At 44.1% G+C, this 26,723-nt stretch overlaps 1 protein-coding gene across 2 annotated transcripts in view; it reads left to right on the top strand.

The window, feature by feature from the left end:
* The window catches only part of Frzb (frizzled related protein), a 47,760-nt gene extending 41,489 nt beyond the window's left edge, over window positions 1-6,271 (top strand). For both annotated transcript variants that reach the window (XM_085680909.2, XM_048426116.3), the window contains exons 6-7: window positions 287-350; window positions 4,781-6,271. In XM_085680909.2, the coding sequence (XP_085537035.2) occupies window positions 287-350; window positions 4,781-4,891 (175 nt within the window). In that variant the 3' untranslated portion in view covers window positions 4,892-6,271. The remainder of the gene's footprint in view (window positions 1-286; window positions 351-4,780) is intronic.
* Window positions 6,272-26,723: the final 20,452 nt, after the last annotated feature.

The following is a 26,723-nucleotide window of genomic DNA, read 5'->3' as shown; positions in this document are numbered from 1 at the left end:
AAGCAAGAAGAGGGCACCAGACCTCATTACAGATGGTTGTGAGCCACCATATGGTTGCTGGGAATTGAACTCAGGACTTTTGGAAGAGCTGGCAATGCTCTTAACCACTGAGCCATCTCTCCAGCCCCGCTTCATTTCTTTCTAAAAGAGGTCCATGACTCTATTCAACTCTCTGACCTCTGTATTCTAGAATAAACATGTTTAGTCTTTCTTGCCACCAATTCCTTGGCTTTTCAATAACATACTTTGGTTATTCAAAAGTGGTCATTTGATTTTAAAATCGCAGGTTGCTCTTGGTGGAAGGCTCCGTAGCTGAAAAGTGGAAGGATCGGCTTGGTAAGAAAGTCAAGGTAAGATTAGATTTTATATCTCAAGTAGTAACGTCCTGGGGTTGGGGACTTGGCTCTGTGGCAGAATGCTTCCTTAGCAAATACACTCCAAGTTTCAGTCCACAGCCCCAGAAAAAATAGTTCTGCTTGCTAATATAGTCCAGAGAAAACCACCTCTCATATAAATTAGATAGTTGCCCTCAACTTCATGAGACTATTAAGACCTGATATTCATATACATATGCATAGACATATACACATACATTGAATATTCTAGGAACTGAAATTGTCTTTCATGTCTATTCATGGACGGATTGAATTCGCTGTATGTGCATCAAAGCTCTGGCTGCCCACCGTCCTTGTGAGACTGAGACCGCCTGTAGCTAGCCAGTCAGCACGGGCTGGTGTCGCACTATCCTTGGAATGGCAGCCTCCTGACAACTTAATTAGTCCGCCTTTGGTAGGGTATCACTTCCATCTCCCAGTGGAGGTCCCAGAGGGCTGTTCTAATGCTAACATAACACTTCATTTCGGGCGGGAAAAGGGAGGAGGAGAACACACCTTTCCAGGAATTCTATCCAGAAGCTTTACCTCAGAGTCTTTGATCAGGACAGGTGTTGTGTGGATCTCCAGCTGTGAGAGTAGGGAATAGAAAAATTTTATTGTTTCTAAACAAACTGCTCTTCTCCGGGAAGAGAAAAAAAATCGATGATAAATGAAAAACTACCACAATGAGTGATGTACAGACATTAATTCCTATGAACGAGTCGCTGTTCAGTGAAGAGGGGATCTGGCCAAATTAAGTCCCGAGAACTGCAATGTGGCTTTTATATTTCATATTAAGATCCCAGAATTTATATATCAAAAATCAAGTAGTGAATTACTTATTAAAAAAGGTTTTTATTTTTTATTATTGAACTAGTTTATCTTTTTCAAAGCGGAGAATGAATGAGAGAAATGCATAGGAGGCTGAAGACTCCTAGGATGTGTGCTGGGGTGAGGGTGGGAATCGCACCAAGCATAATACACCCTCTTCTCTTGGAAGGCTTGGGAAGGATTTACAAGGAAAGCTAAACACCCCTAGGCAGTTGATCTTACACATCTGGCACTCAGCACGGCAGACATACTTGAGTTGAGGTGACCTACAAAAATGTGGAGGGCGTGACTTCATAGCTAGGGACGATCACTACCAAGCTCCTTCCACCCGCAGCCTTTTGTCAGAGGTGCGGTGCGTTTCAAATGCCGACCTCCAGCGGTCTCTGCCTTCACTCTTGTCAGTAAGCCTGGGGCTTAGTTGTGAGTGAAGAAATGGCTCTGCTTCCCAGTACCAGGATCTCTTTTCATGTTTTCAAGTCTGTTTTCTGCTTCCTAGTGCAGAACAAGCATCTGTCCTAAATTCCTGTACCAGTTGGAAGAGCACCAGAGTCCCTTCTGGCATGCGTAACAAGCCTGGCTGGTTATGCTTCACTGGGGTGCATGGCTTGTCCTGATTCATAGCATGGTGGAGTGACTTTCCCTCACTTCCTACAAGGCTCTCACAGTTCTGGATGTTCCAGACTGAGTTTACACACACCTCTGCACACCTCTGGGAGACAATAAACCAGTAACTTGAACAGGGTTTTTTTTTTTTTTTTTTTTGAGACTGTGTCTTGCTATATAGCCCTAGGTGGATTGGTACTCCAATTTAGCACAGGCTGGACTGGTACGTGTGATGTAGCACAGGCTGGACTGGTACTTGTGATGTAGCACAGGCTGGACTGGTACGTGTGATGTAGCACAGGCTGGACTGGTACGTGTGATGTAGCACAGGCTGGACTGGTACGTGTGATGTAGCACAGGCTGGACTGGTACGTGTGATGTAGCACAGGCTGGACTGGTACTTGTGATGTAGCACAGGCTGGACTGGTACGTGTGATGTAGCACAGGCTGGACTGGTACGTGTGATGTAGCACAGGCTGGACTGGTATGTGTGATGTAGCACAGGCTGGACTGGTACTTGTGATGTAGCACAGGCTGGACTGGTACGTGTGATGTAGCACAGGCTGGACTGGTACGTGTGATGTAGCACAGGCTGGACTGGTACTTGTGATGTAGCACAGGCTGGACTGGTACTTGTGATGTAGCACAGGCTGGACTGGTACTTGCAGTGCTGGTTGCCCTCAAACTCCCTTCAGTCCTCCTCCACTGGCGTTTGTATTATTGTAATGTATAATACAAGCCATATACATTATTATTGCAATGTATAATACAAGCCATTATTATAGTATGCATATTACAAACACCCAGTTCTCTTCTCTGTTTTTCTTTTTTTTAAAGATTTTTTTAAATTTTAATTTCATATGTCTGAGTGTTTGTGTGTATACGTATGGATGAGTTCCTGGCGCCCAAGAAGTCAGAAGAGGGTGTGGGATTCCCTGGGATTGGAATTACAGATGCGTGTGAACTGTCTCTTGGGTCCTGGGAACCTCTGGTCCTCTGCAAGTTCAGCGAGCGTTCTTAACCACTGAGCCATCTCTCCAGACCCAGTGGGCGAATTTTTAATTCATGCTTTTTTTCTCTGAGTCAGAAGTTTGGGACAGGAAAAACTCTTCTGGATAGAATTATTAGGATTTTTATTATAGGTTTGCAGTTAACTCGGGAATGTTAAAAAGACTTTTGTGGAGGATATTATTATTTTTTGTAGTCTAATCAGAGTTGCTCTTTACAGCTGATTTTTCTTTGAGAAGAAGGCCATTTGAAAAGACCTATCACCATTCTCCCGTATACGTGATTACTTCCCTAACTTCCATGGCAGCCAGTCATTCAAATCGAGATACTTGAATTGAATCTTGGCTATCTCCAAGATACCTTGGCGATAATTAAGGATCAGATTATTTTTAACTAGGAAAGCAATAATATTGAGGAATAAAGTCAGCCAAGAAGAAGATATAATTTAATAGAAAAATAGCAATAGCTAACTTACTGTCTGCCATTCACTTTGTACATAATTTAGTCTTCAGAATAATCCTATCATTAATGTTATTAATCTCAATATAGGAATGATAAGAATGCCATCAAGTAAGTTTAAAAGGTCTGCATGGTAAGCAGAGGTTTAGGATGAGAACCGGGTCGTCTAGCATTAGCTTCTTGCTACTTAAAGTGAGGTCACTGAACCCCTAGCCCAGGGGTCCCTGGAGAGCCTCTGATGTGGAAGGTATGGACCCCATTTCAGAGCTGTTGCACAGGAACCCATTCCTCGCGGGATCCTCTGGTGATCTCGATGTTCACTGATGTTTGTCAAGCACAGCTGTTCTTACCACGTCCCATACCTTCAAAATGTAACCTCCATCCAATCCCTTATATCGCAGGCAATCACTGTCGACAGTGTTCACACGAGATACGAGTAAATACGGCTTTTCTTATTAAAACCAATGCATGCAACAACAAACAAACAGAAACCTACAACACATACATTGTTAAAGTGAGGCCCAGGCAGAGTCTTGGGCTTTGCTGTAATTGCAAACATTAGGAAACTCTTCTAGCGACCCCCTCATGCTTCCACCATTCAAGACGGTTCACTTTGTGTATGCATGTATGTATAAACATGTACGTGCACTTGTACATGCTTGTGCAGATGGAGGCGAGGGGTCACTGTCAGGTGTCTTTCACAGTGGCTCCCTACCTTCCTTGTTCAGGTCCTTCCCTGAAGCTGACATCCAACCGATTAAGCTAGACGCACTGACGGTGAAGGTCCAGGGATCTGCCCATCTCGGCCCCCTGCCCTCTCTGCTCCCTCAGCGCTGAGATGATAGACTTGTGCCCATTCCACTTGGCCTTTCCCCAGAGACTGGGCACCAAACAGTAGGATGTTACACTTGTGCCATCTCCTCAACCACTTAATTAGCTTTGAAAAGGTTACATTGTGCTGGATGGTGGTGGCATCTTTAATCTTAGTACTGGGGAGGCAGAGGCAGGTGGATCTCTTTGAGTTCGAGGCCAGTCTAGTCTACAGAACTAGTTCCAGGACAGCTAGAGCTGTTACACAGTGAAATCCTCTCTTGAATCTCCCTCCTCCAAAAAAGTATTATATTGCTTTGGTCTTAAGAGGATGAAAAATAGCCCCCCCTTTCAAAATTATCAACTTAAAACTCCTCGAATATAAATTTGGAAAGCACAGGTAATACTGACATTGCATCATTTACAGACATGGGATTTGATTTCCAAGTTTCGGTGTGACGGTATTCCTGAATGTCTTTAGGTGAGAGGGTCTCGCCGTGCCTCTTGAGCTCAGAGTGTTGAGCTTATGCAGTGTTGGTCCCTTTGTTGTCCTGGGATGGAGATTTTACACTTTGGAAGAAGTGGTAAACCAGTTTAGAGATCTGGCTTTGCAGTCTCCCTGAGCTGCAAGCATCCTAGTAACGACGCCTTTTGTGCTATGTGTGCGTGACTGTTTTCTCTTTTCGGTTTCACAGCGCTGGGACATGAAACTCCGTCATCTCGGCCTGGGTAGAACAGATGCTGGTGATTCCACTCAGAGTCAGAAGTCTGGCAGGAACTCTAATCCCCGGCCAGTGCGCAGCTAAGTCCTGAAATGCAAAAGGCCACACCATGGACTCCCTGCTAAGACTTGCATTGCTGGACCTAGCGAAGGAAAATTGCACGATTGCACTCGTTGAAGTGTTGTTTACTGCAGATACCGTGTGGCGACTGATGTTACTTCTGCATCCTCTTTGCTTCTTTATGGCCTGGGTTAGACCCTTAGATCTGTCAAATATTCCATTTTACTAATCACGGGGGAACTGTTCTTTCTCCACAGTAATAGTAAATTAGGCCTGTTGATGCTAAGGTCTCTGTACCAGAGCCCCAGGCATCGGTTTCGCATTCTGTATCCAGATCGAGAATGCAATATTGGATGTAATGAGAGATTTGTGGCAATATGGAGAGCCAGACATTGCCGTAAGACCGACCCTGCTGGTGCACATCCAGCCTTGTTTTTGTATGCCTGTTGGGCATTTGCCTCATGCTATGGAAGTCCTAGATGCTTATTAAAGGTAGCATGGCAGTTGGAAATTAAATGCTGCACATGCAGACAGTGCAGCACCAGGAAACATTTATGAGGAAATGACACCCAGCATGAATCGTTCTCAAGATTGGCAGGAAGCAAAACAAAGAGTGTCAGGAGCCAAGGAAAGAATGTTTTGCCTGACTAGAAGCATGCTGGAGTCAGTAGCCCTTGAGCCATTAGCAGCAGTGTTCTCTCTTCTGGCGATGTGTTCGATTTGTGCATAACTGTATTAATGGGCATTAGAGACAGACTTATAGCTAGACACCTGCCATTATCGCCATAGCTCTGCTTCCTTCTAAATAAAGCCCACTCTTAGACGCCTCCCACTTCCGTGCATAATGGATTTGGTTTGCTGTATTGACCAGAAAAAGACACTATTAAAGCAGCGTGCGTGTGCACCAGGATCTTATTTTAAAGAGGTATGTGGCTTCCTAAATCATTGTAGTTTACAGGGCAGTGAAGTGTGCAAACTTCTTTTAATTTTTTTTCCTTTGGGCTTGTGGTTTTGTTTCTGTGGTGTGTGTGTGTCTGTATTTGTGTGGGGGTGGATCTAAAGTGTCACACACCCAGGTTGGACTAGACTGTGGGCCAGGCTCATTGGCCTCGATGTTGTATTAGCACTTGTCCTGTTTAAAGCTTGGGCAAACTGTCAGGAGAGGGATTCTTCTGAGTTTGAGACAATGACAACAAAGTGCTTTTATTATTCAAGCTGCAGCGAGCCCCCTACAGAACACAGGGAACCAGGGAACCCGTGATGCTGTCCTTCCTTCCTGCAGCGGGGATCTGTAGAGCATGTGCCAATCACTTGAAGGTCTCATTCCCTGCAGTTTACACACGATAATAGTAGATCCGGATTCCTAAGCTACGGTGTGCTGAAAATAAAACATGTATGAAGCAATGATATGTATGTTTCCTTCTGTAAGAACCACCGTGCAAGGATGAAATTCATTCTGAATGGAAGTTTCCTATGTCGGCAATTAATAACTCATCTGAATTCTTTTTTTTAGTAGCACAAAGGCATCCTCACTTTCAAGTGGACCCTAAACACCAAAATTCCTTCCAAATTCAGAAGCAGAAGTTTGCCTGTAGGAGGGCAGCCCAGGCTTGGCTCTACCATATGGTTGCTTTCAGGTACCTTGTTCTGTCGTCTCTGATGCTGGGGCAGGGATGTCCCTTCCTGTGCACTGTCATCATCCCTTTAAGGAGAATTTTGTGTCATTAAGTAGGGGCGATGTGCTGAGCTAGGGATGCTGGCCTCCAGTCTCTCCTAGGGTATCATCTCTCTCGGCTCTGGGTTCCCAGGCTGAATGCACCCATCCTTTCTGGTTTTCTCAGGGCTCCCACAGCAACCTGGGGAAAGGGCGGACTTGGTTACTGAAGACCTGAAGGATCTGGCATCTGGAATCCCTGTCGTGCTATCAGTGTTTCCAGGGCATAGTTGAAGCTATTTTAAGTGATGAAAATTTTACTGTTCGTTTATTTACTTTTCTTATGGTCCTGAAGATGGAACCAGACCCTGGGAATGTTAGATAGGTTTTCCACCACCAAGCTACATCCCTAGCCAGTGATGAAATATTTTTATATAAATGAAAACCCTGCAGATATTTTGTTTAGGTGCATAGATTGGAAAACAATGGTTTTCTGTGTAGGGTTCTTTAATTCATGCACAATCGCATTTATAGACAAAGGGAGTAATCTCTCAGATTAAGAAGTGCTCTTCCTACCTTTCTTTCATCTTAGTCCTCTGCACTGGCAATGTTTAGTCTTGTTTGTCTGTATGAGACTTGTCATTTCAGTGAGCATTTTCAATGTGGCAACACCCATTAGCGAAGTATGTGCCATTTTCCGGTGTGTTAGCTGCACCTTCACTAGCAGTGCAGACGTCTCAGAGGATGGCACGGCTGTGTCATGACAGTCAGAGGATGGCTGTGTCATGACAGTCAGAGGATGGCACGGCTGTGTCATGACAGTCAGAGGACGGCACGGCTGTGTCACGACAGTCAGACGACGGCTGTGTCACGACAGTCAGACTACGGCTGTGTCATGACAGTCAGAGGACTGCACGGCTGTGTCATGACAGTCAGAGGACGGCTGTGTCATGACAGTCAGAGGACGGCTGTGTCATGACAGTCAGAGGACGGCTGTGTCATGACAGTCAGAGGACGGCTGTGTCATGACAGTCAGAGGATGGCACGGCTGTGTCATGACAGTCAGAGGACGGCACGGCTGTGTCATGACAGTCAGAGGACGGCTGTGTCACGACAGTCAGAGGACGGCTGTGTCATGACAGTCAGAGGATGGCACGGCTGTGTCATGACAGTCAGAGGACGGCACGGCTGTGTCATGACAGTCAGAGGACGGCTGTGTCATGACAATCAGGTTACTTTTTTTTAAAAAAAGACATTTATTTATTATTATGTTTACAATGTTCTGCCTGCATGTATGCCTGCACACCAGAAGAGGGAACCAGATCTTATTATAGACGGTTGTGAGCCACCATGTGGTTGCCAGGAATTGAACTCAGGGCCTCTGGAAGAGCAGACAGTGCTCTTACCCTCTGAGCCATCTCACCAGCCCATATATTTCAATTTTAACTATTTTCTTTATGTGTGTGAATGTTTGGCATGCACTACCTGTGTACCCTGTACCCCCAGAGTCTAGAAGTTACCTCTGATCTCCAGGAACTGTAGGTACCAACAGATGTGAGCTGTCATATGGATGCCAGGACTAGAACCAGGATCCTCTGGAAGAGCAGCCAGGGCTCTTAGCCTACCCGGCAGTCGGGTTTCTAAGCAGACTGCAAAACCATTCTACTCCACTATTGTCATATGTGTCTCACCAGTGTCTCTCCATGGCCCTCTATGCTCACCTTGAAAGCCAGTAAAAGCTGGGCGGTGGTGGCGCATGCTTTTAATACCAGTACCTGGGAGGCAGAGGCAGGCGGATCTCTGTGAGTTCAAAGCCAGCCTGGTCTACAGAGTGAGTTCCAGCACAGCCACGGCTACACAGAGTAAACCCTGGCTTGAAAAACAAAAACAAACAAGTAAAGCCACTAAAAATTTAACATACATGCCTGTGTCTCGGTAAACTGTGAGGCCTTTAGAGTCGATCGGAATTTCCTTAAGAAAAATTGGTTCACCTTAGGATTTTAGTTTTCTTAGCCTGACAACCACAAAACTGTCATACTCTTGCTGAACAAACCAGGGGAAAATGAGTTGCGGGCGTGTACTCTGTTTTCCATGGCTCCATGAGTGTCTCACTGTATTGTGCATAGTGAAACCTGACTCGGTGCCACATGGCACCGTGAGTGTGGGGGGTGGGGAGACAGACCCGTGTCTCTCCACATCTGTTACCTATTAAGAAGTCAAATACAAAAGTTACGACGGCTGTGGGTAAATAGCTCCGCTCACTGCCTTCTGCAACACATTATTTGCTATTACATTTCAACAGTAAAATGACTTTTCAGAAAGCATTTCAAGGCTGGTAATTGTTTAGCCCTATGGATTTTAACATTTTAACACAGAGAAAAGCACTAAGGAAGATGATAAAAAATGAAGCCGAGGTTTTTAGTCGGGTGTCACTGAAACGCGGCCTTGAGAGTTAAAAGTACGCGCCTCCCAGCTGCATTCCTGTTAACCAAAACAGTGTAGGTAATACCTTTGATGGGGATCTCTTTGGGGTCCTGTGTAGCTGTGGTGAGGAGCTACACGAAACACTTACACAGGTCCTCTCGGTGCCTTAAACATTGACGGTATGAGTCCCACTTCATACATGAATTGGAGATGCGGGGCTTCGGACATCTTGAGTGGCAGAGAGGGCTTTAGAATCTTAGTCTTCTTCTCCCAAGTTGTATGTTTTCTGCGGTAATTGCTAATAAAAATATAAATGTGCCTTAATATTGTTTTCAAAAAGCACAGTGAACAGCAACTGGGAGAGCTGCTGACAGAGTCAGAAAACCCTACACCCCATCGTCCAGCACTACCCCAAAGTCCTGTCACTTCACCCAGGCGGGCGGGCTCCCCCAACTCCGAAGTCAAAATTTCAGTGCAATTGTTCTAGTCCTGGATGGTTGGGGAAATAAGCCAAGTGGTTCTTTTGACATTGGTATCTTCAAGATAAATGACTTCGAGTTAGAAAGCAGTTATTATTATTATTATTATTATTATTATTATTATTATTATTATTATCCTCCCTTTGAATTTGGAAGAAGTCTGAAGTTCTGGTATTTGGCAGGGCTGGGAAGAAGGTGACGTCAAAGGTCGATGGCGGCCGCACAGGAAACTCAGTGGTTGTTTTCCAAGGGAGGGGCTGTCATGTCCCAGGCAGATCATTCCCTTTATCCCTCGAACCATGGGGCGTCACAACCTAAAGAGAAACTGTTCCACATGGCCCATTTTCCCAGCTTGTTGTTCTTGAAGCACGTCTATTATGACAGATTCAGTGCGTCGTTGTAAGACAAAGACGTCTTTCTCTGAATAAGATGCAAGGCTTCAGTTTCTGCTTGGTGAATGCTGCAAATCTGAGCTCTTGGCCCATGGAGGAGGAGAGGGTGCGATGCTCCCGGTTAGTTTGTCTCGAAGGAAAGAGGTGTGGACTGCAGAGGATGCTGATGCAGAGATGAAGGGCAATGTGGACAAGATCTTTGCAATGCCCACGGGGATGTGAGGGTGAGCCAGCTCCCACTGTGCACTGGCTCTACAGCCACATGTCGGCATAGCGATGTGGGAAGAATGCTACCGCTGTAGGCCAGGCTAGGCCCTTCTGCAAGAGGCGTGAGGGGGGAAGCGTGAGATAGCTCAGAGATGTTAGTCTGTGATGGAGGAGCAGAGTAATTCACCATGCTGAATGGCACATAAAGCTCAGAAGAAAAGTGGATTGGATTCATTCTCATGCCTATTTCTACATCATTTGGGTGTTTCTATGGAAACCATAGCTTCTTGGAGGTTGCACCCCTATGTATTGGTGTAACTGGAACCAAAATTTCTGAGGGACAACCGAAAAGGCATAAAACTTTATTTTAGCTTCTTTTCAGATTTTTGGTCTCTGTTTTTGACTGTGGACTTAGGGTCCATTGCGAGGTGGAACATCGTGGTCGGATCATGTGTAGGGGAGGCTGTTGCCTTCACAGCAGACAGAAAGCACGGAGTATAACCTAGAGGTGTGTTATAGGTTATACTCTAGGGACCTCTAGGGACCCACCTCCTCCAGCTAGTTCCATTCCCTAAAGTCTTCAGAATGCCATAAAATGGTGTCATCGGCTGGGACATGAACCACACGGACATGTGGGGGGGCATTTTATATTCAAGCCATCCTTGAAGAGCAATGTTTGAGATAAAAAAAAAATTCTAGAAGAACCCAGCAGAAAAAAATGGATACAAACAAAATCTCAGCTGAAAACCTTTCCCCAGGACATAGAATTCGAGGACATGTCAAAGCCTTAATGAGAACCATGAAGGCCAGAGGAGGCGTACAGCTGAGACCACATTGGCCTCTCAGTGCAATGAGCTCTTGCTGTCAGGGCCCCTGCACCCCCTCTGCTTTTCCACCTAGTACTTGGTTGATAACGGCAGACAAATGGCTGTGTCTCTATGTTAAGAACTGCTAGGAGATCAATCGTGAAGCAACTATTAAGAACTAATATTCCTTAAATTCATTAATCAATATTCATCTAGCTCTTTTAAATTTTATTTAGATCCCCAGGTCAGGAAGTCTGGGTCTGTGTATACACTCCCGGAACTGAAATTGCCAACTGTCCTCTTTCCTTGGAGACAGTGCCTGGCATTTAGTCAAGACCTTTATCCTACAACTTGAGCAAGCTTTAGGTCGGGCACCTGTAATAAAGCTCCTCGTTTGCTGTTCCACAGCCTCCTCCTGATCAGGAGGGACTAGCCGACCAGGGGAGTAGATGCTTAGTAAGTACTGAGAGCATTCTGTTTGTGCCTCCCGCATCTGAGAGATTCGTAGTTCCTGAACAGGACTCTAGCAAATGCTTACTTACTAAGTCTGGAAGGAAATGAAATTCCCTAGAGACATTGTGCCACCACCCCGAGCTCTCTCCTGTAGTTTTACATGCCAGACTAAAATCAAGTCCTCAGCTCAGTCCCAGGCTCATTACTGAAAAATGAGCCAGGAAGGTGTGTTTAAAAAGCTGCAGCAGGAGTGGTGGCAGCGGCACACACACCTTTAGTCCTAGCATTCAGGGGGCAGAAGCAGGCGGGTCTCTGAGTTCGAAGCCAGCCTAGTCTACAGAATGAGTTCCAGAGCCGCCAGGGCCACACAGAGAAACCCTGTCTTGATAAACAAATCCAAAAACAGCAGCAGAAGAGTGTTGCGTACTTATGCAAGGAACTGGAGAGGTGTTTCTGTGGGTAGAAATGCTAGTGGCTCTTACAGAGGACCAAGGTTCAGTCCCAAGCGCCCTCAATCTCCTGGAATTCCAGTTGTAGGGTGTCTGACTTCCTCTTCCGGCCTCAGGAGACCCCTGTTTGCACAGGGTGCACAGAAACTCACAAAAACACACAGGTATAAACATAAAAAAAATTAAAAAGGAGAAAAACAAGTCTGTTGGCTAGTTTGCTACAGTTGTCTCCACAGAAGTCATAGTTATCAGAGGAGAGAGAGCCTTAATTGAGAAAATGCCTCCAGAAGGTCCGCCTGGCAAGCCAGTAGAGCATTTTCTTAGCTAGTCACGTGGGACGGCCCAGCTGTGTGTAGTATCACCTCGGGCCGTTGGTCGTGGGTTCTAAGAGAAAGCAGAGCGAGCAAGTCAGTAAGCAGCACTCTGCCGTGGCCTCTGCAACAGCTCCTGCCTCCAGGTCTGAGTTCCTGCCTCGGTTTCCCTCAATGGACTGTGACTCAAAATATGTAAGTCAATAAGCTCTTTCCTCTCCAAGTTGCTTCCGGTCGTGGTGCTTCACCGCAGCAGCAGAAGCCCTAATAAGACAGCAAGCAAGACCCTTTCTCAGGGTTACAGTTCAAAGTTTGGTTTTCCCTGAGAGTCTGTACCCTGAGGCAGGAGCTAGAGACCGGTTAGAAAGATGCATGTTCCCAACAAGAGCTGAATTTTTGTTGAGATGCATCTAGATGTTCTCCATTTCCTAGGGAGTTGCAGAAGTACTAACACTATATTAAGACAAAGTGTTTATGTTCAAAAAAGAACAGGCTCTGCGTTCCGGACGGCACACTGAAGGGTCTCAAGACACAGGCTGCTTTTACTGCACTGGGAAATAAAACTAACTCATAAAGGACTTGAGATAGTCTGTATTGGAAAAACAGACGACAGTTGAGGAATGAGCTCAAAAGGGAGCAACCTAAGCCAGAGGTGGCAAATTTTTCTACACAGAGTCCCACAGAAAATATGGAAGGTTTTGTAGCTTGTCAGCTCTGTTGTCACAAGTATTCGGCTCTGCCATCACGACTCAAAACCAGACACTGATAACCAGAACAAGGTTGTGTTCCAATAAGAGTTATTTTTTAACTGGCAGGGGGCAGGCTTTAGCAGACAAGCTTTGGTTTATTTACTTTGTGCGTCTGCGCTGTCTTATCGTTCTTTGGATTTCATGAAGTTAAGGGTTTGGGTGGCATAAAAAACTCGATACTGGGGAAAAAAGAGGCTGTGGGTAAGTGAGGCTTTGCTTGAAGCTTTAGCTTTACAGATTCAGTCTGTTGGGTCAAACCTTGTTCACCGCCGAGATCTGCTGAAAAGGGAGGGTTTAAGGGATGTATCGATTCAGTGTTTCCTTTGTAGCTATTGTCTTATTAAGTAAGGGCCTGAAAGAGTAAAAGTCTCTTTAGAATATGCGATTCCTGGAAGAGAAAAATGAGATTGAAGAAAATAAACTGGCAAGTGTTTAGTCCTCCACCTGCTTAGGAAATTAGTCATTGTAACCATTTGCCGCATGATTCTATTTTGTTCCCAGAAAAAAAAAAAAAAGCATGCTTCTTTGGTTTTGTTTGTTTGCAGTGCTTGGGGTTGGAACCTACTAGGCTGGTTGTGCTGCGGGAGTATCTTCCGCTGCTTCAGCATCTTTGGTTGCTTCAGCCAATAGTCGCTGGAGCTGGAGCAGGAGCAGGAGCAGGAGCAGGAGCCGGGACAAAGCGCCAGAACCAAGAGATCCGTGGCTCTTTTCAAAAGAGAAATATGCCACGCCCCAGTGGGCTGGTATTTCAGCGGCTATTGGCTGACGGAGCGGAAGGCGCTCCCACAGCACCATGGGCTCGTGCTTCAGTGACTGTTGGCTGAAGCAGCGGAAGATACTCCCGCAGCATGGTTGCAAAGCTAGGGAGGACAGTGTCCCTGAACCACACCCCAGGCAGACTGCACCTGCTTCGGGATGAAGCTCTATAGCAATAAGTCTCACGCCCAGAGTTCCGCACAGGGTACCGGATAGTCCGCATCTACACAAGAGACAGGAGCAAAAGTTAATATATATATTGGTAAATGCTAAAGTTTTTGGTCTCCTTTCATTCATGTGTTCCCTCCCGTTCACTCCAGTTGGATTTGGACCTGGCACCCATTGTCTTAGACGTGTGTACTACTGTCCAGGTGTTTGTGTATGAATGTGTACACAGGTGTGTGTATTAGTGCTCAGAGAAGCCAGCGGAGGACATTAGGAGATCTGTGTTGTCACTGTCTGCTTCTTCCCTGAAAACACGGCCTCTCACTGAGCCTGCAGCTAGGCCGTTGGCTGCACACTCTAGAGATCTTGTCTATCTCCCCCACAACATTGGTGTTTCAATCACGTGTGCGGCTGGAGGATCGGAGCTTAGGGCCTCCTGCACCCTTACCCACAGAACCATCTGTCCAGCCCCCGCCACTTAGTTGGCGTGTTGGGGATATTAAAAATGATAATAATTATGTCAGTTACCATTTTCATTATTTGTTGGTTTTTGCAGAGCTGGGGATCAAACCCAGGTCCTTGTGCATGCTGGGAGTCGTCGATTTTTAAAACTGCTTTTGCTCTCTGCCCTTCTTCAAGTTGCTGAAGTTTATAAGAGTGCTTAGGAAGTCGCTAGAGCACCACACGCCTCTGTGTGTTTAGCCCATTCCCTGGGAGCTTGATTTACAACTGCCTTTCTTGCTTGATGGATCCCACATGCCCTGTAATTTAAACATCTTAATTTGCTCTCACTGGAGTGCCCTTTTATTTGGATGTGAACTGATCCTGGAACAGCTCCCAATCAGAAGTTTGTGTTTGATATGTTGTAGCTTGGGGTTAAATATGGTCCTTCTAAGGTTCATTCTGTGAGGGGAAGATTGAGGCCCCATTCCTGTTCTAATTCACCTAGCTCAGGTTTAGTTAACCATAAAATATACACTTTGACTGGAGTGGAACTTGTCACAAATAAATAAGTGGTAGAGAACCTGAACCACTCAACAGTGAAATGCAGTCTGTGCATGCAAATACAAAAGGATCTGAGTTTATAACTACTATTTTTGTTAAGAATTTTAACAGATTTTCAATGAAAAACAAACAAGGACTTTGTAACATGCTAGGCCTGAAACACCACTAAAGTCTTCTCTTTCAAGTCAGCGAAACACACAGAATATAGAACCAGTGTTTATCTGTCCCACTGAGAAAAAATACAAAGGGCAAGAATTACCATTTGTAGATAATTCTAGAATTTAATAGTAACCCTTCCTATGAGTAATGCACGCTGAAGATTTTAGCACAAGAAAATGTCAAATTACATAAAAGAATTGCTGAAGTACTAGGAGAAAAAACTTTATTGTTTTGTTTGGGTTTCTTTCTGTCTGATCTATCTATCTATCTATCTATCTATCTATCTATCTATCTATCTATCTATCATCTATCTGTCTATTCCTTCATTCATTTATTTTGAGATAGGGTCTTACGCAGCCTAGACTGACCTCACACTCAAGATTAACATTGGACTTTCATCCTTTCTCTCCTGAGATTTAGGCTTTGAAACCAGGCCATCAGTCCTGATAAGACTTCGAATGAGTTGAGAAAGAAGCTAATGCAGGAGGAACCTCAGGACTGGTCCGAGCCTTCAGTGGCTTTGCTGAGGATCGTGGTGGGGCATGGAAGTGGATGGGAGGCGGAGATTTCTGGCAGAAGGCATGGCCACAGGACTGGCTGAACCAATTGGAACCTGTCAGAACCAAGAAACTAATTTGAACAGTGAAAATTTCAGCGAGCGCACAACCCCAAACTCTGTCATCCCTGAGATGGCCTGAGGGGTGTTAGCTGGGCCCGCCAAGGCTGTCCAGGGTGGGGAAATAGACAGTGACCACAGATCGTACCCCAAGGGAGCGGGATGATCATGGGGGATGATAATAGGTTACAAAAGGCTGGGTGTCGTGGGACAATCACTGAAGCCACTGTACCCCAAGTTGCTTTTGTGGTGGAGCAACTGATATAAGTGGTGAGATCTTTCATCACTATATTGGACTTTGGTAGCTTTTGAAGACAATTAGTCCCCTGCTGTATTATCTAGCTCATACTACCAACATGCTTGGCAAGGCATGCCTGCTGAGGCAAGAATGTCATAATTTTTATGGGGGGCGGCTGTTTGCTTTCTGATTGGTTTTCAGATTTGCCCCACAGGAGGGAATGCATGTTTGGTACTGTAAGCCAGGGCGGAGACCTGCGACTGTGAGGGTCATAGGCTCTCTTGGAGGAACTGTTATTTTCATTTTGCTAAACAGAGGAGAAGTTTAAGTTGTAAAGTGTAACAATGTAGCACGTTGCCTTCTAAACACCCATAGATGCTAAAGTTTTGAAGGGAAACTTATGGTATATAGGTACCAGTTACTATGGAGATCTGAACCATCCAGACAGACGAGAGTGACTCTTGCTGGGGCCCAGTGATCAACCAACATGGAAAATGATCAGTGCTTGTGTTACTCCTTCCAATGCTCAGGAAATATGGGAGAGAGGACAGAGAAAATGCTAGAAACAGAGGAAGGGGTGGGATGTTATATAGAACTGCTTCCTCTGGATTAAAATGTTCCTTCCTACAGGAAGAAGGAAGGCTCATAACACCTAGGAAGCTCCAAAACTTACGACCCCGCAGGCCCCTCTCCAAGGCGTTACAAATTAAGAACCAAGAGGAGCATCCTTGGTAAAAGCTGTGTGGACGGAGCAGGTGGGACAGGGAAAGAGCTGGGCAATGCAAGGGCAGGCAGAAAGAAAGGTGGTGTTGGGGAGTTGCTTTCTATGTCAAAATGGGGTAGCGGCAGAATGCTACGCTCAGGTTTCTGTTTGCACAAACTTCTCTGGACTCTGCAGGGAGACTCGCGGTGCGGCCAAGGTTTGGTTAGATAAAGGAGGCTGTTGTGGTATTTCACAGGAGACATGGGGGTGGCTGGGTTGGCAAACAGCAGCGCTTATGGAGGGATACAGGCAGAAATAAGGCAGATAGTAGAATGTGAGCGGAGGACTAGCTGATGGGCTGTGCACCCTGCTGAGACGAGAGTCAAAGACGGCTCAAGTTACCGGATGTGAGCCGTTGGGCTGACGGCGCACTACCTCCACCTGTAGTGAGAAGGACCGAGGTAAAGAAAAAACCTGAACCCCAAGGGGGAAAAAAAATTTAATCTGCCTTCCTGGTTTCCTTTAAATTTAGTTGAAAATTCTGATGCCGGGCAGTGGTGGCACATGCCTTTAATCCCAACACTCCGGAGGCAGAGGCAGGCGGAACTTTGTGCATTCACTGAGGCCAACCTGGTCTACAAGAGCTAGTTCCAGGAGAGGCTCCAAAGCTACAGAGAAACCAAAAAATAAATAAATAATAAATTTTTAAAAAAAAGAAAATTCTGATGTGGTTGTGATAACTTTGAAAGACCTAGATATTCTGCAGGTTTGGGTGTGGGCAGTCATCTATACAAATCTGCAGGATTCTCGGAAGTTGGTGGAGTCTGGGCAGAATCGGGGCTTGCAGCAATCACACAGGACGAAGTTGTACTGGGAACATCTAGGAGGGCATTTATTAATATTATATCGATCGGGATTTATACGTACATTTATCAGTGGCATGTATTTGAAGGTGACACAGGACAGGATCACGGGTTCAGACATGACTCTGTATCATTTAATCCCACTTGAGCATGCAGGAATGAACCAGTGTGTGAACTATGTATATACACACGTAAATATATGTATATACATGGCTATCTTCATAAACCAGAGTTCACCTTTATGATCTGAGCGGCTGCAGAAATGATTGTGCAATTGCCATTGAATCATTCTAGTCAACAAAGGGATTGGTTTGTCAAGCACACATGAGATAAGGTCAACCTGTGCCAGGGCGAACACTTTGACTTTCCGAGATTCCAGTTAGGAAAAGCTCCCCTGGAGTTGAAAGCATCTTCTTCTTGCTGTTATTATTGCAAACAAACAAGGAAGAGACACGTTGACTAATCTCACATTCTATGTGTCATGTGTAATCAAGTAGGATCTGGGGGTAGAGAGTCCTGACACACACATGGAGGTGATGTCTAGAGTGTTAGCAATAGTTCCAAACTGCAGGAAAACGAAGACATTATACATAAGGGAATAGAAGTTTATTATGCCTTATGTTCATTTTCCTGGGGAAACATGGATCAATGTCCACAGCCACTACTCGCAAAGGCAATTAAAAAGGCGTATATTTGAAAACAATGTCTTTGTTGGACTTCTATTGAAGAATGGGATCGGGAGGCTGCATAGCCTGTAACTTCACCAAGAGGTGCTGGATTCAGCTTTGCACGGGGAGATACAAAGTGCCCATCAGAGGACTGGATCACATCATACTTCAGAACCGCCTTCTGATTCTTTTCTGTTCTTTGATGAGAGTTGGTCATCTGTGGGCTTCAAAAAAATGATATTGTGTGTACATATGTGTAGTGCGCAGGGGCGGGCACACATGCACAGCGCAATTGTAGAGGTCAGAGGACAACTTTTGTTGGGCCTCTCTTCGCCCTTCCTATGGGTTCTGAGGACTGACCTTGGATCACCAGCATGAGCAGCAGGCTCCTTCACCAGCCGAGCCATCTCCCCACCTCCATCTATGGGCTTTTGTATTTTATCTTTATATGATCCCTGCCCCCCCAACACACACAATTTCTGAAACGTTTCTATTGAAGCCTAGTAGTATTTGACTTAATGTCTAGTCCAGAAAAAAAAATATATTTTTCTATACTATTTTTCTATTTATGAATAGAAATAGGTTAACTAAGCTATCAGAGCTAGTAAGGAAAAAGCCTACGCAATAGACCGAGCTTTTGTAATAAGAAGTCTCCATGTCACTGTTTAGGATGGGGCTGGCAGGACAGAAAAAGACTCGTCACATAGAACTATGTGGTAATGGTAAGAAAAAAATGTTAGGGAAAGGCAAGAAAAGGAAGGTAAGACTATTATAGTATTAAAATAAAGTAATTCAGAAGACCGGAAAGAAAAGCATTGACGCAGTCAGCTTGGGCCTGTTGTAGAATCTTAGATGTGTGAGCTCCCCTGGGCAGCAGACAGCTTCTCTGTCAGCTGCGAAGGTTACAACCCTTCTTATCTCTGCCTTCGACTTGTATGCATCTTCTATGTTGTCCAAACTTTAAGTCAGCTAAAAGTAAATATTTGTACCTTAGAAATCAACACTGCTTAATACCGACAACTTGTAGGCGTCAGTTTTCCCCTTCCATCATGTGACCGCCTACCAGGGGTCCAGCACAAACTTCCCAGCCTGGGAGGTGTCCTTACCCGCTGAGCCTCCTAGCCGGCCTTCCGTCTTTATCTCCTTGTTGCCCTGTGGAGCTATTGTTAAAGCTTGGAGAGTGAGAAAATGAACAAATTTTCATTAGCTACGAATGGAAAAAAAATGACTATGTTTGTGACTTGCCACAAGATGAATTGTCATTTGGGGAAACTACTCAGATTTCTCTGTCTTTGTGCTCTTCAGTAAGTGCGTGAGATAAATGCATCACGGCTAATTTTTCTCTGTTAATAAAACTAATTGCATGTGCAGCCTAGTTGACCTGCCCTATAGTGCACAGTTGCTTTGGTATGCTAAGTGAATTGTCAACAATAAACACAGGAAAGGAGGCACTTAAAGCTACCTTTTGGGGCCCCAGAACGTTCCCTTCAAGGCCGCCTGCTGTTTCTCCCAACTAAGCATGAAAAGCAATTAAGAGAGGTCTTGTATAAAGGCAGTCTGCTGAATCAATGGTAAGCTGTATGTTGGAACTCACAAAAGACACACAAAAGGCTTGCAAATCTTCTCAGGACCAGACTGTGCAGTGGTGCTTATTAAGAATGTGTGGCCCAGTTAACAGAAAAGCACTTAGCCAAAAGTTAAATGGCCCTGTTGCCTTTTGCTCTATAAACTGGTGTCTAGCCTTAAGCCTGAGAACTCTGGCTGCAGACTTCTTTACCACGGCAGAAACACAATGAATCAGATAGGAACAAGCCTAGCAAGGACTCCAGTCCTGGGCCAACTGTTAACGAAGAACTGTAGTGAATGAATACATACTTCTTTGTTCTAATTGTGGTGGCAGAAAGATTACTAAGTTCCCACATGTGAGGGCACAAAAGATACTTTGCTAATGTTACGGCTGCAGTGGGCCACCAGTGGAAGGGAAGGCTACCAGTCTGCTGACATTTAGACTAGGTTAAAAAAAAAAATCTACCCTGGCTCACAATTGCCTGAGCCATCATTCCATAAACTTAGGTTACTGGAGCCTTTAAAAGGGAAGTTATTCTGCTGTTACTAATAGCTTATAATTTTGACTTATACTTAACTGCTTTACAAAATTACTCATAGACTATTCTGGGGTCTGAAGGACACCTCAGTTTTAAGTGTTATTGAAACACTTCAGAGGCTGATTTACCCATGAGAGTTCTTACACCCCTAGCACTGATTGCTGATGGTGGATTGCGTGGATGAGCAGCGTCTGGGTTCACCCAGGACAGACCATGAAAAATTTGCTTACAAAAACGAAAGGTTTACTTAAGGTTGCCAGTCAATATTTCCTTAAAAATAGGATATAAAAAATGTTGAAAGTGAAAACTTGAAGGCTGTTAAAAATAGAACAGTTATTTAAAAAGTTACTCCTCCTAAAAGACTTTATAAACTTGAGTATAACTTAGGATGATTTTTATTATGCTGCATATATGAAGATAGGCACAAACTTTAACAGGCCTGATAAGAGTTTTTAAAATATTCTTATCTTATAGAAACCTAGAGTTTCCGGAGTGTGTACAAGTATCCACATGTACTTATTTCTTAGAAGTGAGACTGCTTTTCTTCATCTGCCTTCAGTTCAGTTATAAGACTTTGAAATGACACCTCGTGGTTATCTACATTTTGAAGGATTGTTTGCGCTGCACCAAGCATGTTCTTCAGTGGCGTTCCTGAAGACAGCAGCAGTCTCTGCTCTGCCAAGTGGAGAGCAGTTCCCTTGAGAATGGGCTCCTTGCTTCCGTGTCTCTGTTTTAGGTAAACTATGGATGCGTCTGGCTATTTTCTATTTTCTTCTTACAGTGTCCAGGGAAAAGTGATTATTTTTAGCATAATTAAAGTCTACATCATACAACATGATTTGAACTCGGAGACTGTGCCAACAAAATGGATTGGACTTTTCTTTCTAAAGCCAAAACGATGGCACCCACAGAATGGATAAACATGTTAACCAAACCGCATCAGTTACCCTCATGCTTGGAGCCCTTCTGCACTTAATCATTTGACCCAGGAAAACCTGGTGACTCAGCAGGAGGTTACGAACAACAAGTAGAAGACATTTTTATTTCTTTTTTGCACGTATCATTTTGATTTCATCCTTCCTAATAAAGTTCCTGTGACACGAACAATTGGTGTTCATAACTTTCTTTGAAGTTGCTGCCCTCACTTAGAGATATTGAATGGCTATAAAGGTCGAGAGATCAGATTCATTTCAAAACATCCCTAGAGTAGAAAATGCCGATATTATATCTTACTTGGTGAAGGTTTGTTTTGCACATCAGAACAAAGTTTGCTGGACTCCTGAGTTCCGCTTGAGCCTCAGGAAAGGGGGTATAATGCTTACAAGCACTTCTGAAAATATTCAGAGACAAAACAAAAAGTTAGCAGGGGAGAGAAGATCAGTCAGCCCAGGACATCGCCCCTGGATGCTTGTCATCAATTAAGGCCCTGTTAAAGATCAGGCTGGAATTCCACAGCAGCTCTGCTCCATGTGAAATAAAATATTGCCAGCTGTGGTCAATTATTTGATTTCCCCATGAAACTCAAGACTCATGTAATCACTGCTAATATGGTAAAAATTGATGAAGTGTGACATGCGGAATGATTTACTGATTGCAATCACCCTTAGGTACCAGCTCAGAGCAGATGTACTGATTAGTTTGCAGATCAGAGAGCCTAAAGCAAGACTGACCCACGTATTTCTAATTGTGCTTTCTACCACATCACAGACGGGTGGGGAAGAGAGCTGTGGTCTAGCCTCTTGACAGTAAAGTGTCCATGGTTAAGTGGTTTTTAAAATATGTGTGTAAACGGTATTTAATAAAACAAGAAGTGATTTGTGTTTTGTTTTGGTTTGGTTTTCTGAGATAGGGTTTCTCTGCGTAGCCCTGACTGTCCTGGAACTTGCTCTGAAGACCAGGCTAGCCTAGAACTCACAGAGACCCCTCCCCCCATCTCTGCCTCCTTAGTGTTGGGATTAAAGGTACGTGCTGCCACCACCCAGTAAGAAATGCTTTTGATAGAATAGAAATGAGCAAAACAGGGTGTAAAGTTGTAGGTACAATGATTCCAGTTATGTAAAAGTCTGAGCTTTAAACCACACATGCATGCACACACACGCACACACGTTATTTTCAATCTCCACTTCTGTTAGTTCACATGCTGGTTCAAGAATTACATTTAACCATCTGCCTATGATATGGGAAAGTTGTCTGGAAGAGGTTGTTAAAGCCAGAAGAAAAGGGAAATAAAGCACTCACCAAAATAGGAGCCTGAGATACCACACGTTCATTTTCACGACTTGTGCCGAGAAAGTAAGGCCCTTGCTTCATGTATGAAAGCACTCTGTTATCTCTGCTGAGGGCCATAAGGACAAAGCTGTATAATCACAATGTGGTCCAGAAGGTAAACTCGGGAGTGCTCCCTAAATCTGCTGCTTCCAGCTTCCTAGTCTAGACCTCCCTAGAAGGACGATTACACAGACAAGCACAGAACACCCACCTGGTCATGCTGAACATTCAACGGGCATTACCCATTTTTATCTTCAAAAAATGTCTCACTTCATGTGTACAATTTTTTGTTATTGCTGTTATCATCACCATGCCTGTTATATACATATATGTACGTGTGCATGCCGTGGTGCATATGTGTGAAGGTCAGAGGACAATGTCCAGGCGTCCGCTCTCTTTTTAGACCCTGTGGGTCCCAGGCAATGAACTCAAGCCATTGGGCTTGTCCCTTTTGCACTCTGAGCTGCCTCTCCTGTCCTACACTTTGTGTTTCTTGTAATCTTTAAGTTTTAATTTTTGAATATATAAGGTGATTTTGGGGGCACAAAATATGGTTATAGGCATAGCTCAGAGTCTGGAACATCACTGTAGGTTCTTCTGTACTGGTCACATGGATAACAGTACAAAGAGACAGTTTGTTATGGGAGTCTCTCTAAGGGTGGGACTGGGTCAGAGAGCTGGGTAGTGCTGGTGGTGAGAATCATTTGCACAGTTCCTGCCTCCTTCCGCATTTGGAGAGCACAGACTTTTCTCTTGCATGCTCTGTCTCTTACTTACAGCCATTGGTTGGACATTTCTAGCCTTTTTCTGTTACTGGTTTCTTTTGTGTGGTAATTCTGACATCTCTTTCTCTCTGCCTTACTCTTCCGCCACAACTGTGCCCTGAGAGCAGAAGGATAGTGATCAGTGTTTGTTGGCTGAGAAGGCAGTTTGACGACAGCAGAGATGAATTAAAGCATCTCTATCTTAGAAACACAGTCTCTAGCTAACCTGTAATGAGAGGGCACTGTGCAGGTTGGGCAGGCATTAGCAACTTTTTAATGATCTTTATTTAATGATCTTTAAATGATCTTTTTCTTTCTTTAATTTACAATTAGATAAGAACCTTGAAAAACATGTTGGTTGTTTTTCTCTGAACACATAGGCAGACAGGCAATGACTCATACTTAATGATACAACTGCAATTTAAATGTGATCCCAGAGATGTGATGTGTTAGTTATCTCTCTCTCTGGTGAGACCAGAGATCTGAACGCTATTGCATGCTGGAATTACATCCCCTGTAGTTTCACTGTGAAATGGAAATTTAAAACAAATTTTTAAAACACCCTCCCCACACACATCCACCACTTTACATATATCAGAAGCTTCTTAAAAATCTTACATTTCTCACTCAGGTGACCTGAGTTTACTTATGCCTGTCCCATGTAATTAAATTACATAATTAAAAATAAATATTTAAAAAATTTTACAAGTATTAAAGTATAGAAAACAAACGCTCAGTAATTCATCTAGTCAAGGGATTTTAAAGGTGCATTATTTAGGAGTGTTTTGATTAACCAAGTGTTCTGTGTCATTTATTTTTATTACTTTGACTATAAAAATTGAAATAAATTTTTAATTTTGTTCTAAAATCTGTTTTGGAAGCACATTCTTATAGCTCAATGAAACTTTTATAGCTCCGTGAATGTTGTTTCTAACAAATAAGTAGAATGTCAAGGATTTATAAAGCATATTTAATAGCAGCAGTAATGATATCTTAATAGATTTTAAGAAGTTAAGAGCACCTGAGTTTATAAGGCAGTATGCGTTTGTCCCGTGCTTTCTTAGACACAGAGTGACATACAATGACATGCAAATAATTCTTATGAGTCTATATGACACAATCATATTAAATACAATATACTTAGTAAAACAAAGTAGAAAATTTTTATCTCTACATATTTTTAGAAGAAATAAAATTACTTCTTTGGAATCCTTACGGCTGTGTTTTGCTTTTCTGTCTACCAGTCTGCTTCACTGCATATTTTCAGTTTTGTAAGGTGGTAATTAATGTCAGGGTTTGGCCCCTTCCTTCTCTGGGAAGAGGGAAGCAACCTCCCAGTGCCTTGGGTTCTTTCTTACTCATTGGCTATGGCTATCGGTGGCATTGGGTGCATTGGTGTACCCAATGGCTGGGAGCTTTGCATTTAAATTAGTTCTTGTTCCTATTTTTTGACATCTGAAACCTATCTAAGAGTCCCTGGTAGCTGAGGCTGCCCACTGGGGCCTATGGTCTCCTTTGTCCTGCTGTTCTGAGACTTTCATATCTCGGTTGTTGAACACAAAATGGTGGCGTCCAACAGCTGAGTCTATAGGATCTCAGGTTCACCTGAGCTTCCGTGGATGTCAGGATGACTGGCTAAGGAAATGGTAGCCATAAAGAGATCAGGGAACCACACTGGTGAATTTCCTGAAAGCCTCAGTTAGCCTGTTAGGAAACAGAGCAGGAGTTCCTTTCCTTCTCTGGGTAATCTTGCTCATCTTCTCACAGCTAACATATTTCTGACGATAATTTTCCATTCCTGCAGTGACACCTCATCATCAACCGTCCTGTTGGTGAGGACCTGACCGAGTGTTCTAATCTTACACAGTGAGTTCTGATCTGCAATGGTTAGTACTCCTGGCAGACAGTTGTTAGTGTTTTCAACAATGTTTTATCTGCATGCGGTTTAGCTTCCTCCCAGACCAGGGACCAGCAAACAGGATAAGCGTAGATCCTTCTGTGAAAGGTCATCAACGGGAGTTAAGGTCTGAGGGCTAATAGTAAATCAGAACAGACCCTGGGCTTCAGAAGGGGACTGCCATGAAGTATCCTGCCACAGCCGGTCTAACCAGGCGTAATGAAGACCCCTCCCCTGACTTGAGGTCTCTCCTTGATACACCACAGGGAAGGAGTTAGGGGACTGGGAGAGGACGCAGGTTCTCAAAGAGGCAGCTTTAATTTTCAAATGCTAACACCTCAGACTGCTTCATGGCTGCTTACTTAAAAATGAGCGGTAACAGGTTCTAAACTGTCACACCGCAGGAGTTCTAAAACAAAGGCCTCGCCTTTTCCGACCTTTGGTCAGTGTCCTGTGTCGGCTGATAGGTACCCAGCCCACGGGACTTCATGTAAACGTGTCCACAATCTCCACAGCTGTTTCTAGGCTCTGCAGGTCAGTAGCCTATGGGAGCAGAGTTCAAATTCCACCTCTGAGAAGTGTGTTGCCTGTCTAACCACCCAGCGGCCAAGCCGCACTTGTGATTCAGGGATTATCTTCTGCACATGTCTGGGGTCTGTCCTCGGACTGTCTTCCTGGTGTCTCCAGCAGCTTTAATTTACTATGATTTTGATTATAAATACCAAGGCAAAATGGAAGTTCTGGAATTCTCAAAATATAGCTTTGTGGTGGGTATTCATTCCAGAGACATTTGGAATAGCATGAGGGCTCTTTTAATACCAGGGGACTCCTCCATCCCCCTTTCTGCTCAGTTACTATAGAGCCGGGGCAGCACAGAACAGGCACTGGCTACAGTTTATTGTTACTTAGCATGGAGACAGCCCGGTCTTCAGGTTTTTTTTTGTTTTTTTGTTTTTTTTTAATAAGGATCGCAGGTCTTTTAGTGATGCTCCCTGAGCTGTATGGCTTCACCACAGCAATCACGTAACTATGGATTCGAAGCCAAATTTGTTAGAAGAAAGCCTAGATAATTCTTCCAAACAAGATAAAACTCCTGTGATGGAGGAGAGCTAACTGTCTATGTGTTGTTATTATTGGTTAATAAAGAAACTGCCTTGGCTTTTGATAGGACAGCAGCTTAGATAGGTGGAGTAGACAGAACAAAATGCTGGGAGAAAGAAGGCAATGAGGCAGACGCCATGCAGCTAGCCCCAGGTCAGACATGCTGAATATTTCCCGGTAAGCCACCACCTCATGGTGCTACACAGATTACTAAATATGGGTTAAAACAAGATGTGAGAGTTAGCCTATAAGATGCTATGGATAATGGGCCAGGCAATGTTTAAATGAATACAGTTTCCGTGTAATTATTTCGGGGGGGCGGGGGAAGCTAGCCGGGTGGGCGACGCTGTTCCTCTACAGTCCTGAAACTTGAACTGGTCAACCTGTAATTTCCTTAAATATAGGAGGTTCTATGGGCAGTGACGTTATTTGATTATTCAAGTTGAAAGAAAAAAAATGCCCTAAATTGAATCAGCAGGCAGTAAATAGAAGAAAATCTAGCCACAAAAGATAGCTGTTTATATTACTTTATCCAAAGACAAACTTCACTAGTTGAATCCCAAATCAGTGTCTCATTTCTACTGGGGGAAAATGTAACCCATGTTTTTTTCCATTGTCTATTTT

The sequence above is a fragment of the Myodes glareolus genome, chromosome 21 (genome assembly GCF_982192425.1).
Source record: "Myodes glareolus chromosome 21, mMyoGla1.1, whole genome shotgun sequence".
In the NCBI taxonomy this organism is placed as follows: Eukaryota; Metazoa; Chordata; class Mammalia; order Rodentia; family Cricetidae; genus Myodes; species Myodes glareolus.
The sequence above is the reverse complement of the archived record's forward strand: the minus strand, read 5'-3'. Positions and strand labels throughout refer to the sequence as shown.